Source organism: Coregonus lavaretus (genome assembly GCF_964263955.1).
Source record: "Coregonus lavaretus genome assembly, chromosome: 17".
Classification (NCBI taxonomy): Eukaryota; Metazoa; Chordata; class Actinopteri; order Salmoniformes; family Salmonidae; genus Coregonus; species Coregonus lavaretus.
In genome coordinates, this window is record NC_140004.1 from 46147135 (window position 1) to 46164415 (window position 17281).

The window sequence follows — 17281 nt, forward strand, 5'->3', positions numbered from 1 at the left end:
TCTACTCTGTTTACAATCACCCTGGAATAGGTCTGTTTACAATCAACTGAATACAATTACTATACAAATATCTCAAAACAGCAGATATATAGTGCCTTTCGGAAAGTATTCAGACTCCTTGACTTTTTCCACATTTTGTTACGTTACAGCCTTATTCTAAAATGTATTAAATTGTTTTTTCCCCTCATCAATCTACACACAATACCCCAACAGGTTTTTAGAAATGTTTGCTAATTTATTAAAAGTAGAAAACTGAAATATACATTTACATAAGTATTCAGAGCCTTTACTCAGTACTTTGTTGAAGAACCTTTGGCAGCGATTACAGCATCGAGTCTTCTTGGGTATGACGCTACAAGCTTGGCACACCTGTATTTGGGGAGTTTCTCCCATTCTTCTCTGCAGATCCTCTCAAGCTCTGTCAGGTTGGATGGGGAGCGTTGCTGCACAACTCATTTCAGGTCTCTCCAGAGATGTTAGATTGGGTTCAAGTCCAGGCTCTGGCTGGGCCACTCAAGGACATTCAGAGACTTGTCCGGAAGCCACTCCTACATTGTCTGGGCTGTGTGCTTAGGGTCGTTGTCTTGTTGGAAGGTGAACCTTCGCCCCAGTCTAAGGTCCTGAGCGCTCTGGAGCAGGATTTCATCAAGGATCTCTCTGTACTTTCCCTCAATCCTGACTAGTCTCCCAGTCCCTACCGCTGAAAAACATCCCCACAGCATGATGCTGCCACAACCATGCTTCACCGTAGGGATGGTGCCAGGTTTCCTCCAGACGTGACACTTAGCATTCAGGCCAAAGAGTTCATAATTGGTTTCATCAGACCAGAGAATCTTGTTTCTCATGGTCTGAGAGTCTTTAGGTGCCTTTTGGCAAACTCCAAGTGGGCTGTCATGTGCCTTTTACTGAGGAGTGGCTTCCGTCTGGCCACTACCATAAAGGCCTGATTGGTGGAGTGCTGCAGAGATGGTTGTCCTTCTGGAAGGTTCTTATATCTCCACAGAGGAACTCTAGAGCTCTGTCAGAGTGAACATCAGGTTCTTGGTCACCTCCCTGACCAAGGCCCTTCTCCCCCGATTGCTCAGTTTGGCCGGGCGGCCAGGTCTAGGAAGAGTCTTGGTGGTTCCAAACTTCTTCCATTTAAGAATGGCGGAGGCCACTGTGTTCTTGGGGACCTTCAATGCTGCAGAAATGTTTTGGTACCCTTCCCCAGATCTGTGCCTCGACACAATCCTGTTTCGGTGCTGTACGGACAATTCCTTCGACCTCATGGCTTGGTTTTTGCTCTGACATGCACTGTGGGACCTTATATAGACAGGTGTGTGCCTTTCCAAATCATGTCCAATCATTTGAATTTACCACAGGTGGACTCCAATCAAGTTGTAGAAACATCTCAAGGATGATCAATGGAAACAGGATGCACCTGAGCTCAATTTTGAGTCTCATAGCAACGGGTCTGAATATTTATGTAAATACGATATTTCTGTTTTTTATTTTTAATACATTTGCAAAAAGTTCTAAAAACCTCTTTTCACTTTGTCATTATGGGGTATTGTGTGTACATTGATGAGGGTTTTTTAAATCCATTTTAGAATAAGGCTGTAATGTAACACAATGTGGAAAAAGTCAAGGGGTCTGAATACTTTCTGAAGGCACTGTAACTAATGGGTACATCTAAACCATTCCAGTTGCAAAGAGGAACCAGACAAGGATGTCCATTTTCACCATTGTTAATTGCTAACAGGCATCAAGTATAAATTATGCTATTATAACATTCTCAATGCTGATGCCCCTTCGACCAATTAGAAAAGGAAGGGATACCACATCTATTTCCATTTGTTGCTGTCGAAAGAAAACCCTGCAACTCCATTTTTGCCATTCATTAATTAATATTAATTAATTAATCAAATTCTTTTACATTAATTGAAAGTAGTCCCTCTGTACTCAAATAGCTTCTGAAGTTTTGTGATTCTATGATCATCAATACGAACGGCTGTTTTTCTATTTCCTGAAAAGTTTACGTTTTGGAGATACAAGGTTTACTTACTGTAGGTCAGTGACGATTTGTCAGTTTGAATAATATCAACAGCCTTCACATATTTAATTTGTCAATTTTGAGATTTAAAACGTTTGCGGATATGTGATGATAGTATAACAGGCCAGAGCTCTTGAGAGTATAGCTGTGGTCTGTGACAATGATCATATCATTTTCAATGCTCTGAATCCCAAGTTTGACAGCATTAAAATGTCCATATTTTAAAATATTCTGTATGTTGATTAATTGCAGGTAAAATTATTGTGGGACAGTCATTCAGCCCTCGTTGGCTACATCACAATGTCAACCATTCTGTTCTCAGAGGCTACTGATCTTGTCATTCGCCAGTCCAAGGCGCTTTACTTTTTCCCGCAAGGCTTCACGTTTCCGGCCAATCTCTGATTCCTCCTTCAGTATCTCGTCCAAGTCTTCTCTGTTCAGCACACCCAGCATCTCACTGGACAGGATCCTGGCTGACTCCTTCAGGATGAAGTAACGGATCAGCATGGGCACCTGGTCCGCCAGTCGCTGCACCACTATCTGGGAGAGAGGTGAGGAGGGAGAGAGGTGAGGAGGAAGGGAGGGAGAGAGGTGAGGAGGAAGGGAGGGAGAGAGGTGAGGCGGGAGGGAGGGGGAGATGTGAGGCGGGAGGGAGGGGGAGAGGTGAGGAGGCGGGAGGGAGAGACGTGAGGCGGGAGGGAGAGACGTGAGGCGAGGAGGGAGGGGGAGAGACGTGAGGCGGGAGGGAGAGACGTGAGGCAGGAGGGAGAGAGGTGAGGAGGGAGAGAGGTGAGGCGGGAGGGAGGGAGGGAGGGAGAGAGTTGAGGCGGGAGGGAGAGAGGTGAGGAGGGAGAAAGGTGAGGAGGGAGGAAGAGAGTTGAGGCGGGAGGGAGAGGTGAGGAGGGAGGGAGGGAGGCGGGAGGGAGAGAGGTGAGGTGGGAGAGAGGTGGGAGAGAGGTGAGGAGGGAGGGAGGGAGGGAGAGAGTTGGGGCGGGAGGGAGAGAGGTGAGGAGGGAGAGAGGTGAGGCGAGAGGGAGAGAGGTGAGGCGGGAGGGAGAGAGGTGAGGCGGGAGGGAGAGTTGAGGCGGGAGGGAGAGAGGTGAGGCGGGAGGGAGAGAGAGAGGTGAGGAGGGAGGGAGAGAGGTGAGGAGGGAGGGAGAGAGTTGAGGCGGGAGGGAGAGAGTTGAGGCGGGAGGGAGAGAGTTGAGGCGGGAGGGAGAGAGGTGAGTAGGGAGGTGAGGCGGGAGGGAGAGAGGTGAGTAGGGAGGGAGAGAGGTGAGGCGGGAGGGAGAGAGGTGTGGAGAGAGGTGTGGAGAGAGGTGTGGAGAGAGGTGAGGAGAGAGGTGAGGAGGGAGGGAGAGAGTTGAGGCGGGAGGGAGAGAGGCGAGGAGGGAGGGAGAGAGTTGAGCCGGGAGGGAGAGGTGAGGAGGGAGGGAGGGAGAGAGATGAGGCGAGAGGGAGGGAGTTGAGGCCGGAGGGAGGGAGAGAGTTGAGGCCGGAGGGAGGGAGAGAGTTGAGGCCGGAGGGAGGGAGAGAGGTGAGGAGGGAGGGAGAGAGGTGAGGAGGGAGGGAGAGAGTTGAGGCGGGAGGGAGAGAGGTGAGAGGTGAGGAGGGAGGGAGAGAGGTGAGAGGTGAGGAGGGAGGGAGGGAGGGAGAGAGGTGAGGTGGGTGGGAGAGAGAGAGGTGAGGTGGGTGGGAGAGAGTTGAGGTGGGAGGGAGGGAGAGAGGTGAGGAGGGAGAGAGGTGAGGAGGGAGAGAGGGAGAGAGGTGAGGAGGTGAGGAGGGAGAGAGGTGAGGAGGGAGAGAGGGAGAGAGGTGAGGAGGGACGGAGAGAGGTGAGGAGGGAGGGAGAGAGGTGAGGAGGGAGGGAGAGATATGAGGCGGGAGAGAGATGAGGCGGGAGGGAGAGAGAGTTGAGGCAGGAGGGAGAGAGAGAGTTGAGGCGGGAGGGAGAGAGATGAGGCGGGAGGGAGAGAGATGAGGAGGGAGGGACAGAGTTGAGGCGGGAGGGAGAGAGTTGAGGCGGGAGGGAGGGAGAGAGGTGAGGAGGGAGGGAGGGAGAGAGGTGAGGAGGGAGGGAGAGAGGTGAGGCGGGAGGGAGAGAGTTGAGGCGAGAGGGAGAGAGGTGAGGCGGGAGGGAGAGAGGTGAGGAGGGATTGAGAGAGGTGAGGAAGGAGGGAGAGAGGGAGAGAGGTGAGGAGGGAGGGAGAGAGTTGAGGAGGAAGGGAGAGAGGTGAGGAGGGATGGAGAGAGTTGAGGAGGGAGGGAGATAGTTGAGGAGAGAGGTGAGGAGGGAGGGAGAGAGGTGAGGAGAGAAGTGAGGAGGGAGTGAGAGAGTTGAGGTGAGGCGGGAGGGAGAGAGGTGAGGCGGGAGGGAGAGAGGTGAGGCGGGAGGGAGAGAGGTGAGGCGGGAGGGAGAGAGGTGAGGCGGGAGGGAGAGAGGTGAGGAGGGAGAGAGGTGAGGTGGGAGGGAGAGAGTTGAGGAGGAAGGGAGAGAGTTGAGGAGGGAGGGAGAGAGTTTAGGCGAGAGGGAGGGAGAGAGTTGACGCAGGAGGGAGAGAGGTGAGGAGGGAGGGAGAGAGGTGAGGCGGGAGGGAGAGAGTTGAGGTGGGAGAGAGGTGGGGAGGGAGGGAGAGAGGTGAGGAGTGAGGGAGAGAGGTGAGGAGTGAGGGAGAGAGGTGAGGAGTGAGGGAGAGAGGTGAGGAGAGAGGGAGAGAGGTGAGGAGAGAGGGAGAGAGGTGAGGAGGGACGGAGAGAGGTGAGGAGGGAGGGAGAGAGATGAGGCGGGAGAGAGATGAGGCGGGAGGGAGAGAGAGTTGAGGCGGGAGGGAGGGAGAGAGAGAGTTGAGGCGGGAGGGAGAGGGAGAGAGATGAGGCGGGAGGGACAGAGTTGAGGCGGGAGGGACAGAGTTGAGGCGGGAGGGAGAGAGTTGAGGTGAGGAGGGAGGGAGAGAGTTGAGGAGGGAGGGAGAGAGGTGAGGAGAGAGGTGAGGCGGGAGGGAGAGAGGTGAGGCGGGAGGGAGAGAGGTGAGGCGGGAGGGAGAGAGGTGAGGCGGGAGGGAGAGAGGTGAGGCGGGAGGGAGAGAGGTGAGGCGGGAGGGAGAGAGGTGAGGAGGGAGGGAGAGAGGTGGGGAGGGAGGGAGAGAGTTGAGGAGAGAGGTGAGGAGGGAGGGAGAGAGGTGAGGAGAGAAGTGAGGAGGGAGTGAGAGAGGTGAGGCGGGAGGGAGAGAGGTGAGGCGGGAGGGAGAGAGGTGAGGCGGGAGGGAGAGAGGTGAGGCGGGAGGGAGAGAGGTGAGGCGGGAGGGAGAGAGGTAAGGCGGGAGGGAGTGAGGTGAGGCGGGAGGGAGAGAGGTGAGGCGGGAGGGAGAGAGGTGAGGCGGGAGGGAGAGAGGTGAGGCGGGAGGGAGAGAGGTGAGGCGGGAGGGAGAGAGGTGAGGCGAGAGAGAGTTGAGGAGGAAGGGAGAGAGTTGAGGAGAGAGGGAGGGAGAGAGTTTAGGCAGGAGGGAGAGAGGTGAGGAGGGAGGGAGAGAGGTGAGGAGGGAGGGAGAGAGTTGAGGGAGGGAGAGAGGTGAGGAGAGAGGTGAGGAGGGAGGGAGAGAGTTGAGGGAGGGAGGGAGAGAGGTGAGGAGGGAGGAAGAGTTGAGGAGCGACGGAGAGAGTTGAGGAGGGAGGGAGAGAGGTGAGGAGGGAGTGAGAGAGTTGAGGAGAGAGTTGAGGAGGGAGGGAGAGAGTTGAGGGAGGAAGAGAGTTGAGGAGGGAGGAAGAGAGTTGAGGAGGGATGGAGAGAGTTGAGGAGGGAGGGAGAGAGGTAAGGAGAGTTGAGGAGGGAGGGAGAGAGTTGAGGAGGGACGGAGAGAGTTGAGGAGGGAGGGAGAGAGGTGAGGAGGGAGGGAGAGAGTTGAGGAGGGAGGAAGAGAGTTGAGGAGGGAGGAAGAGAGTTGAGGAGGGACGGAGAGAGTTGAGGAGGGACGGAGAGAGTTGAGGAGGGACGGAGAGAGTTGAGGAGGGAGGGAGAGAGTTGAGGAGGGAGGGAGAGAAGTGAGGAGGGAGGGAGATAGGTGAGGAGGGAGGGAGAGAAGTGAGGAGGGAGGGAGATAGGTGAGGAGGGAGGGAGGGAGAGAGAGAGGTGAGGAGGGAGGGAGGGAGTTGAGGAGGGAGGGAGGGAGAGAGGTGAGGAGGGGGTGAGAGAGTTGAGGAGGGAGGAAGAGATTTGAGGCGGGAGGGAGGGAGAGGAATAGGTTGAGTGAGACCCAGGGTGAGGACTAACGATTAGATGTAAACATTGTTTTCGTCAAAGCTAGCATGTGAGCATCAGAGCTAGCAAGTGATCGAGTGGTTATGGGTTAGTTAGTGGGGGTTAATTAGTTAGGTATTTTAGCCACTAAGGTTAGTAGAGTTAGGGATATGCTTAGAAAACAAAAATGTGTATTTTTTTAACAAGTTGGGATTCATACTGCTGCCACCCCAACCACCACATATTTTCTTTTAAAAATGAAAGTTCTTATCACTGGCACTAGAGGGTGCTGCATGATTTTCTTCCTGGCACAACTCCTCCTGCACTCTCTAATCTAGACATAGCTACTGTATTTTGGATCTCCATGTTGGAGCTAGTGTTGGGTTGTACCTCATAGTATGAATTGAGCAGTTCAGGGTATTTGCTCCTGCTGTCATAACCTGAGCAGTCTGTTTTCCCTGGGGTTTCCTTCTGCTCTGGTATCAGTGTTTGGACAAAGATTTCATCCTGTGTGTAAACCTGCATCTCCATCTCAAACTGCTCCTTGATCCTGTCCATCCCAATGGTTAACTGCTGTTTCTGGATGTCATCGATGTTGGTCTAGGAGTTCAAACGAAGAGTAAGGATGTAGTATAAAAACAAGGTAAAAACAACACATTTTTACGTAATAGGTGTAGAAACGCTATTCTGAAAATAAAATGATGTAAAAAAACAGCTTTTAGACAATGAGAACGGTGTATTATGACAGAGCCGGCCACAGTTGTTTACCATTGAAAAACGCAGAAGGCAAGGATAATTCTCAAAGCAATTTTTGGACACAACAACAAAGTGCTTCTGCACTAGATCTGAAAAACACATACAAATGCATATGTTAAAAGGTGCTCGCCACTCATAAAACGACTTAAGATGTCACTAAGGTACTATTCAATTCAATTCAAAGTTGCTTTATTAGCATGACATTCAGGCAGTATGTATTTCCAAAGCATCCAAGACAGTTACAACACAAGACATACAGCTGGAAATAAAGAAAAAGGTAAAGAATTAACGTAATGATGTACATCCAAAGAATACTGTGTGTTCACTGTCCCTGAAGCTGTGACAAGATGAAACATGTTTATCTGATGGTCACTCACTGTCCCTGAAGCTGTGACAAGATGAAACATGTTTATCTGATGGTCACTCACTGTCCCTGAAGCTGTGACAAGATGAAACATGTTTATCTGATGGTCACTCACTGTCCCTGAAGCTGTGACAAGATGAAACATGTTTATCTGATGGTCACTCACTGTCCCTGAAGCTGTGACAAGATGAAACATGTTTATCTGATGGTCACTCACTGTCCCTGAAGCTGTGACAAGATGAAACATGTTTATCTGATGGTCACTCACTGTCCCTGAAGCTGTGACAAGATGAAACGTATTTATCTGATGGTCACTCACTGTCCCTGAAGCTGTGACAAGATGAAACATGTTTATCTGATGGTCACTCACTGTCCCTGAAGCTGTGACAAGATGAAACATGTTTATCTGATGGTCACTCACTGTCCCTGAAGCTGTGACAAGATGAAACATGTTTATCTGATGGTCACTCACTGTCCCTGAAGCGGTGACAAGATGAAACATGTTTATCTGATGGTCACTCACTGTAACTGAAGCTGTGACAAGATTAAACATGTTTATCTGATGGTCACTCACTGTCCCTGAAGTTGTGACATGATGAAACATGTGTATCTGATGGTCACTCACTGTCCCTGAAGCTGTGACAAGATGAAACATGTTTATCTGATGGTCACTCACTGTCCCTGAAGCTGTGACAAGATGAAACATTTTTAACTGATGGTCACTCACTATCCCTGAAGCTGTGACAAGATGAAACATGTTTATCTGATGGTCACTCACTGTCCCTGAAGCTGTGACAAGATGAAACATGTTTATCTGATTGTCACTCACTGTCCCTGAAGCTGTGACAAGATGAAACATGTTTATCTGATGGTCACTCACTGTCCCTGAAGCTGTGACAAGATGAAACATGTTTATCTGATGGTCACTCACTGTCCCTGAAGCTGTGACAAGATGAAACATGTTTATCTGATGGTCACTCACTGTCCCTGAAGCTGTGACAAGATTAAACATGTTTATCTGATGGTCACTCACTGTCCCTGAAGCTGTGACAAGATGAAACATGTTTATCTGATGGTCACTCACTGTCCCTGAAGCTGTGACAAGATGAAACATGTTTATCTGATGGTCACTCACTGTAACTGAAGCTGTGACAAGATGAAACATGTTTATCTGATGGTCACTCACTGTCCCTGAAGTTGTGACATGATGAAACATGTGTATCTGATGGTCACTCACTGTCCCTGAAGCTGTGACATGATAAAACATGTTTATCAGATGGTCACTCACTGTCCCTGAAGCTGTGACAAGATGAAACATGTTTATCTGATGGTCACTCACTGTAACTGAAGCTGTGACAAGATGAAACATGTTTATCTGATGGTCACTCACTGTCCCTGAAGTTGTGACATGATGAAACATGTGTATCTGATGGTCACTCACTGTCCCTGAAGCTGTGACATGATAAAACATGTTTATCAGATGGTCACTCACTGTCCCTCAAGCTATGACATGTTGAAAATGTTTTTCTAATGATCACTCACTGTCCCTCAAGCTCTGACAAGATGAATTTTTTTTGGCAAACTATCGGTGTATTAAAAACAAAACAAAAAGTGAGTGGAGTACAGTAAAGAAATAACGTGAACGTGCCTTTGATTTTCTGTAGTGTCTCCATGGCTGGATTTCTCAGTTCCCCCACCAGTTCCTGAACAACCCTTTCGAATGAAGTGTAGTCATTGAAACCTGGAAGTTCTCTTCCCCTGTGGTTCTGGTCAAATTCATTGACCACATCTTGGGTCATTTTGTGGTCTAAATTGAGGGAAATATAAGAAAAGGAAGTTCATAATGTTGTGTAAAAATTTTTTAAATAATAATGAGCCATTAATACTATTGTGTTACGTTACTATGTAATCAGTATTATGATTACCATATTTGAATTGATTTATGCGGTGGTGCATGCTTATACAGTTACCAACATTACATCTGTGTATACAGTGAGGGGAAAATTATCTGATCCCCTGCTGATTTTTGTACGTTTGCCCACTGACAAAGAAATGATCAGTCTATAATTTTAATGGTAGGTTTATTTGAACAGTGAGAGACAGAATATCAACAAAAAAATCCAGAAAAATGCATGTCAAAAATGTTATAAATTGATTTGCATTTTAATGAGGGAAATAAGTATTTGACCCCTCTGCAAAACATGACTTAGTACTTGGTGGCAAAACCCTTGTTGGCAATCACAGAGGTCAGACGTTTCTTGTAGTTGGCCACCAGGTTTGCACACATCTCAGGAGGGATTTTGTCCCACTCCTCTTTGCAGATCTTCTCCAAGTCATTAAGGTTTCGAGGCTGACGTTTGGCAACTCGAACCTTCAGCTCCCTCCACAGATTTTCTATGGGATTAAGGTCTGGAGACTGGCTAGATCACTCCAGGACCTTAATGTGCTTCTTCTTGAGCCACTCCTTTGTTGCCTTGGCCGTGTGTTTTGGGTCATTGTCATGCTGGAATACCCATCCACAACCCATTTTCAATGCCCTGGCTGAGGGAAGGAGGTTCTCACCCAAGATTTGACGGTACATGGCCCCGTCCATCGTCCCTTTGATGCAGTGAAGTTGTCCTGTCCCCTTAGCAGAAAAACACCCCCAAAGCATAATGTTTCCACCTCCGTGTTTGACGGTGGGGATGGTGTTCTTGGGGTCATAGGAAGCATTCCTCCTCCTCCAAACACAGCGAGTTGAGTTGATGCCAAAGAGCTCCATTTTGGTCTCATCTGACCACAACACTTTCACCCAGTTCTCCTCTGAATCATTCAGATGTTCATTGGCAAACTTCAGACGAACCTGTATATGTGCTTTCTTGAGCAGGGGGACCTTGCGGGCGCTGCAGGATTTCAGTCCTTCACGGCGTAGTGTGTTACCAATTGTTTCTTGGTGACTATGGTCCCAGCTGCCTTGAGATCATTGACAAGATCCTCCCGTGTAGTTCTGGGCTGATTCCTCACCGTTCTCATGATCATTGCAACTCCACGAGGTGAGATCTTGCATGGAGCCCCAGGCCGAGGGAGATTGACAGTTATTTTGTGTTTCTTCCATTTGCGAATAATCGCACCAACTGTTGTCACCTTCTCACCAAGCTGCTTGGCGATGGTCTTGTAGCCCATTCCAGCCTTGTGTAGGTCTACAATCTTGTCCCTGACATCCTTGGAGAGCTCTTTGGTCTTGGCCATGGTGGAGAGTTTTGAATCTGATTGATTGATTGCTTCTGTGAACAGGTGTCTTTTATACAGGTAACAAACTGAGATTAGGAGCACTCCCTTTAAGAGTGTGCTCCTAATCTCAGCTCGTTACCTGTATAGAACACACCTGGGAGCCAGAAATCTTTCTGATTGAGAGGGGGTCAAATACTTATTTCCCTCATTTAAAATGCAAATCAATTTATAACATTTCTGACATGCGTTTTTCTGGATTTTTTTGTTGTTATTCTATCTCTTACTGTTCAAATAAACCTACCATTAAAATTATAGACTGATCATTTCTTTGTCAGTGGGCAAACGTACAAAATCAGCAGGGGATCAAATACTTTTTTCCCCTCACTGTAGTATCAGTACAAACCCATACATATTTCAGAAATAAAGTGAAAATAGTTATTCCTGTGCAATAACCCAACAATACCCTGTTTATCTATTTAAAATTGTACCTACAGCCTGTTTTGGAGTGTCCAAGCTTTTCAAACCATTTTGCAAATATTTTTTGCATGTTGATGAATAGATTTTCCTCGTTTTTCAGCTCCCCTCTGCACAGCTGATCAATCTTGTAATTGAAATGTTTTATTACCTGAGGGGAAAACAGAACACAATAAATAGCCGGTGATATTTTTTTTAAAGCAGCTTTACAAACTTCAGATTTTATTTTAGTTTGAAAAGGAATCCGCTCCTGATTCATACTAATGCAACTTGATATGAAAGGTGACAGGTGATAGGTTGAGTGGTTACTCACCTCGATGAGGTACTTCCTCTTCTCTACAGGATCCACGGGAGGCCCACCCTCATACTTAGTCAATTCCATCTGAGAAACCCACAGCTGCTGTTTTATCTGATCAGACATCTGCGGCAGGGATTTCTGAAAGCCAAAAACACGGTTTGAATGATAGATAACATTATTGTCATTCAAAGAAGCCGTACGCACCTATTCTGGTTGCTACTGCCCCCTAGGGGTGGGATGTGGAAGCGGACTATCTACCTGTGCTCATAAGCAAGAACTACCTCCATTCCTAACTCGAGTCATAAGGGACAGATGATTAGAAGTTGGCCTAACTTGTATGTGGTTGACCAGGGTTTGGGTGAGTCTAGCAGCTAGGCACTTGGTGGTTGCCCTTTCTTCGTGCAGGAGGGAGCTATACATTGAAAAAGAGAGAGAAGATATAGTAGCAGAACATACATTTACATTTTTACATTTTAGTCATTTAGCAGACGCTCTTATCCAGAGCGACTTACAGTTAGTGAGTGCATACATTTTCCATACATACATACACGGTAACTGAGTGTCATGATGCCGAGAAACAAGTAAACAGTTCACCTGAATTCGTCGTGCTTTTGGAAAAAGTCCATCTCATCCTCAATTGCCTCATTTATGGTGACGCCATCGTTAATTTGTTTCTGACCGCGACATTTCACAATAACATAGCCCATATTGAGAGGGATGATTTTATTGCGAACAATGTCCAACACGTCCTTCTCCGTTCCCCTGTCAATCAGGTCTGGCTTTGTCAGAATGGCTGTTAAGACAAAAGACAGAAATTAAAAGCGTTAGGGTTAGAGCACACCAACAACACATTGCGTTACGGTTAGAGCACACCAACAACACATTGAAGACATTTCAGTGCAAATATACCTTTCCTGTAGTATGATATTATGATCATTATTTAATCTACATTTAAATGATTTCTTTACCCAGAGTTCTTGTGCCTTCAGGATCCACTTCTTTGGCCATTTTCAGAGCTTCTGTTGTTGCTATGTCAACATTGCATGGCACCACCACCAGGTTAATGGTTTTTTGTTTTGCTAAGATTTTCAGAATGAGACTTTTGATCTAGAGAAAAGCCAGAAGAGCATGATTGGCATGGTTTTGTTTTCAGTTCTTGGTAATGGCACTTTTGAGAGGACACTGGGTGGTTAATGTAACTTTTTTTTTTTTGTATTAATATGCCGAGATCACACTACTTGAATCCCAAAGTTATCAAAATCAAGTCTTACTTGGGCTCCAATGTCTTCTGGTTGTCCTTGCACAGGTACCCTGGCGATCCCAGGTAAGTCTATCAGAGTGAGGTCACACACTGAAGAGGACATGATCTTCAAACTGATCAGTTCATGACAAATCCCCACTCCCTCTCCGGCTAACTCGTTCTGGGCTGTTAAATCAAAATTGAAGAAATATAGCTGTGCACTAGAACCTCAAAAGGTACAGTCAGTTATGGATTGGACCAATCACCCGAACAGGCAATATCGAACTGGGACAATTATTAAATCCAAAAAAAGCATAATTGCTGTCGTCTACAGACAAATGTAAATATTGTTTACATGTACTAAACACATCAGACATGTACAAGATCTAAATGATCAGAAAATGCATGTAAATATGCAATACTATAATATTAACATTTAATCTAACCTTCTTTAACGTGTTTCGCGACTTCTGAGGGGTTACCAACATTAATACATTTGTCTCTGTATGAGATGGCAGCCTTCCAATCCACTCCGCTAACATAGCAGAGTCTGAGTTCCAATGGACACCTGGTGACAATACCTGGAAATTAACATGAAATTACTATACATCCAACCTAATACAACCAACCCAATACATCCAACCCAATACATCCAACCCAATACATCCAACCCAATACATCCAACCCAATACAACCAACCCAATACAACCAACCCAATACAACAAACCCAATACAACAACCCAATACAACAACCCAATACAACCAACACTATACAACCAACCAATACTACAACCAACACTATACATCCAACCCAATACAACAACCCAATACAACAACCCAATACAACCAACACTATACAACCAACCCAATACAACAACCCAATACAACAACCCAATACAACCAACACTATACAACCAACCCAATACATCCAACCCAATACAACCAACCCAATACAACAACCCAATACCACCAACCCAATACATCCAACCCAATACAACCAACCCAATACAACAACCCAATACAACCAACACTATACAACCAACCCAATACAACCAACACTATACATCCAACCCAATACAACCAACCCAATACAACCAACACTATACAACCAACCCAATACAACCAACCCAATACAACCAACCCAATACAACCAACCCGATACAACCAACCCAATACAACCAACACAATACAACCAACCCAATACATCAACACTATACAACCAACCCAATACAACCAACCCAATACAACCAACCCAATACATCAACACTATACAACCAACCCAATACAACCAACCCAATACATCAACACTATACAACCAACCCAATACAACCAACCCGATACAACCAACCCAATACAACCAACACAATACAACCAACCCAATACATCAACACTATACAACCAACACAATACAACCAACCCAATACATCAACACTATACAACCAACCCAATACAACCAACCCAATACATCAACACTATACAACCAACCCAATACAACCAACCCATCAACACTATACAACCAACCCAATACAACCAACACTATACAACCAACCCGATACAACCAACACAATACATCCAACCCGATACATCCAACCCAATACATCCAACCCAATACATCCAACCCAATACATCCAACCCGATACATCCAACCCGATACAACCAACCCGATACAACCAACCCGATACATCCAACCCAATACAACCAACCCGATACATCCAACCCAATACATCCAACCCAATACATCCAGCACTGTACAACCAACCCGATACATCCAACCCGATACATCCAACCCAATACAACCAACACAATACATCCAACCCAATACATCCAACCCAATACAACCAACCCAATACATCCAACACCATTATAACTCCGATATCATGTCTGACTAAATGTATTTTTTCCGGATATCTGGATAGTCGAAATTCAAGTAAATTAAATAAATAAATAAATGCGCTTGACTCTATTGACCAATCAGAATGGCGCAGAGGTAAACAGCGGACATGCTGCTTTTCGCAGTAGTTTTGGCTAAAAGCAACAGTGAAAGAGAAGTCTGATTTTCACCATGGTAGAACCGATTCTGTTACAAAAAGGTTTTCTGGTGAGCATTAATCTGTGTCAGGTCTTGTGGAAACTCTGTTAGGTGCGCGCCTGTAATTGCTATTTGAAGTGGGGGGAAATACCAATGTCAGGGCCAGAGGACTAAATGCGCAGCAGCAGCTCAACACACGTTTATAAAAACTACATTAAAAAAAAGTTTGTTGTTTTATTAAATTAAATATTTCAAATGTCATAGTATATCCTTGTAGGTAACAATGTTACAAGGATAATCTAGTTTAATTTACAACAAAGCTTTGTCAAAATCGACCTAAAAAAATTTACAATAAAAATGAACATTCACTCAAGTGATAGAACACTAACGTCAGTTCGGATATTCGATTAACCTAGTTGCTATATAGCCTATTGTTCAATAATAACACTGGGCCCGCAGAACAGAGTATCTTACCGTTCCCTCTGGGCAGTGCCACCCCAGATAGGGCCTCAAGCACAGAGCTCTTTCCTGAACTCTGGTCTCCCACCACAGCAATAGCCGGCAGTGGTAGGTCCTGATCAATCCCAATGGATCGCAGGTAGTCTATTAAATCAATATAGGGCCTGACCCCCTCGGCCAGCTGCTCCTGGAATTGCCCACTTGTTGGTTCACTGGGAAAGCATTAACATTTTACATTTTAGTCATTTAGCAGACGCTCTTATCCAGAGCGACTTACAGTTAGTGAATACATATTTTTTTTATACTGCCCCCCCCGTGGGAAGCGAACCCACAACCCTGGCGTTGCAAACGCCATGCTCTATCAACTGAGCTACATCCCTGCCGGCCATTCCCTCCCCTACCCTGGACGACGCTGGGCCAATTGTGCGCCGCCCATGAGTCTCCTGGTCGCGGCCGGCTGCGACAGAGCCTGGATTCGAACCAGGATCTCTAGTGGCACAGTGATGCAGTGCCTTAGACCACTGCGCCACTCTGACGAAGGATTATTTTAAATGACCAATGTATGGCTAAATACATTTTCCTCTAATTGGAACATAAAGTGCACAAAGTAACTATAACATTTTCTATTAATTACATTTGGAATAGTGCATCATGTGCAACAAACACACTTTCGCACTGTTTACTTAAAATATGCATAAATAATGATCATGGAATAAAGGTTGAATCCTTTGCCAAATGCAGGTATTCCAACTTTAATGGAAATCATGCAATGATGTCAGTTGACATATTGCATGAACAATGTAGCTACACATGCAGATTTTTTTTTAAATGAGAGTTTTTCAGAATATCTTCATGCAGCGTTTCCCAAACTCGGTCCTGGGGACCCCAACGGGGGTGCTCGTTTTGATTTTTGCCCTAGCACTACACAGCAGATTCAAATAATGACCTCATCATCAAGCTTTGATTATTTGAATCGGCTGTGTAGTGCTAGGGCAGAAACCAAAACGTGCACCCCTCGGGGTCCCAAGGACAGAGTTTGGGAAACGCTGTGGAAGCGCCTAAAGAAGTTGGAAATGAAGCTGGTATGTCAAAATCAAAACCTGAAATAATGTTTTACCCCCCTTATCCATCCTCGTGATTTGCTTATTTATAATTTATTTGTTTATCATTTCCCTCGCAAACACAATATATCATTGAAGCAAATTTAACATTTTGATTTTTACTGTTGTAATTTACGTTCATGCCCAGTTCCTAAACTTAGAATTTGCGTCAACAAAATCATATCAAATATACAATATTGTACAAAAGAAGTATTCAACAAGTGCATAAAAGTGGTTTGGATTCCTTTTAAAATAATCTCACCTCATTTTGAATTGAATTGCCAAGGAAACAAAAAAAATGTTGAGTGTAGTTCTCTTGGATGAAATCACTTCTATGAAAACGATACGCTCAATCAAATGTATTGTATCCTAAATACCCATAAACCTCAGAGTGGTTGGGCTATTGTTCCAAAGCGCTTGTACTCCACCCATTCTTTTTCCTGATTGCCAATGGTGATATCCTCTTGAGTTGTAAAATAATATTGGTGACATTCTAGGACATTCTACTGTCACCAGAAGGTGAAACGTGCTGATTGAAGCAGTTTGGCGTCAACATTTAGCCGTTAGTCCCCAAAAAATGTCTGCTCTCTGTTTTCCTACTTCTAAAGTGATCTCTAATAAGTTGACAACAACAAAATATGTTTTTAAAACTGAATTTAAAAGGGCATTAAACAAACAAACAAAAAAACACTGCCTATGTGGCAGTGGTAGAAGTCATAAACGTCAGTTCTAGTCCCAGAATTGACTACAAAGTGTAAATTGGATAACTTTGAAGTCAGCATTTTCTAAAACGAGAATGTCTGAGATTTAAGGAATCGATGACGTCTCCACTTTCCTTGGCATATTTGATGTTTGGGTTTTGATTTCAACCATGCCCACTAACAGGGGATGGGAATGCCTAGGGTACAAGGCTACTCGTTTTCGTAAATTGACAGTTGATACATTTGTGATTGGATTATACTCAAAACCAGAAAAACAGAAGTGTTTTAAAAATGCCAAAAATTATTTGCACGTTTATAGACCATGAAAGCTGCCGATCAGGAGGAGCGGAGGTGTGTGTGTGGTGTGTGTTGTCCAAACTT

General features: G+C 45.8%; 1 protein-coding gene across 1 annotated transcript; it reads right to left on the reverse strand.

The window, feature by feature from the left end:
- Window positions 1-2353: 2353 nt before the first annotated feature.
- Window positions 2354-16466, reverse strand: LOC311144420 (interferon-induced GTP-binding protein Mx3-like; the record flags this gene model as incomplete). Its single annotated transcript, XM_084180428.1, has 13 exons — window positions 2354-2575; window positions 6660-6869; window positions 7038-7114; window positions 9038-9196; window positions 11092-11224; window positions 11387-11509; window positions 11705-11783; window positions 11966-12164; window positions 12340-12478; window positions 12643-12797; window positions 13058-13192; window positions 15115-15311; window positions 16462-16466. The coding sequence occupies 13 exons, from the start codon at window positions 16464-16466 to the stop codon at window positions 2354-2356; spliced, it is 1833 nt and encodes a 610-aa protein (XP_084036554.1).
- Window positions 16467-17281: the final 815 nt, after the last annotated feature.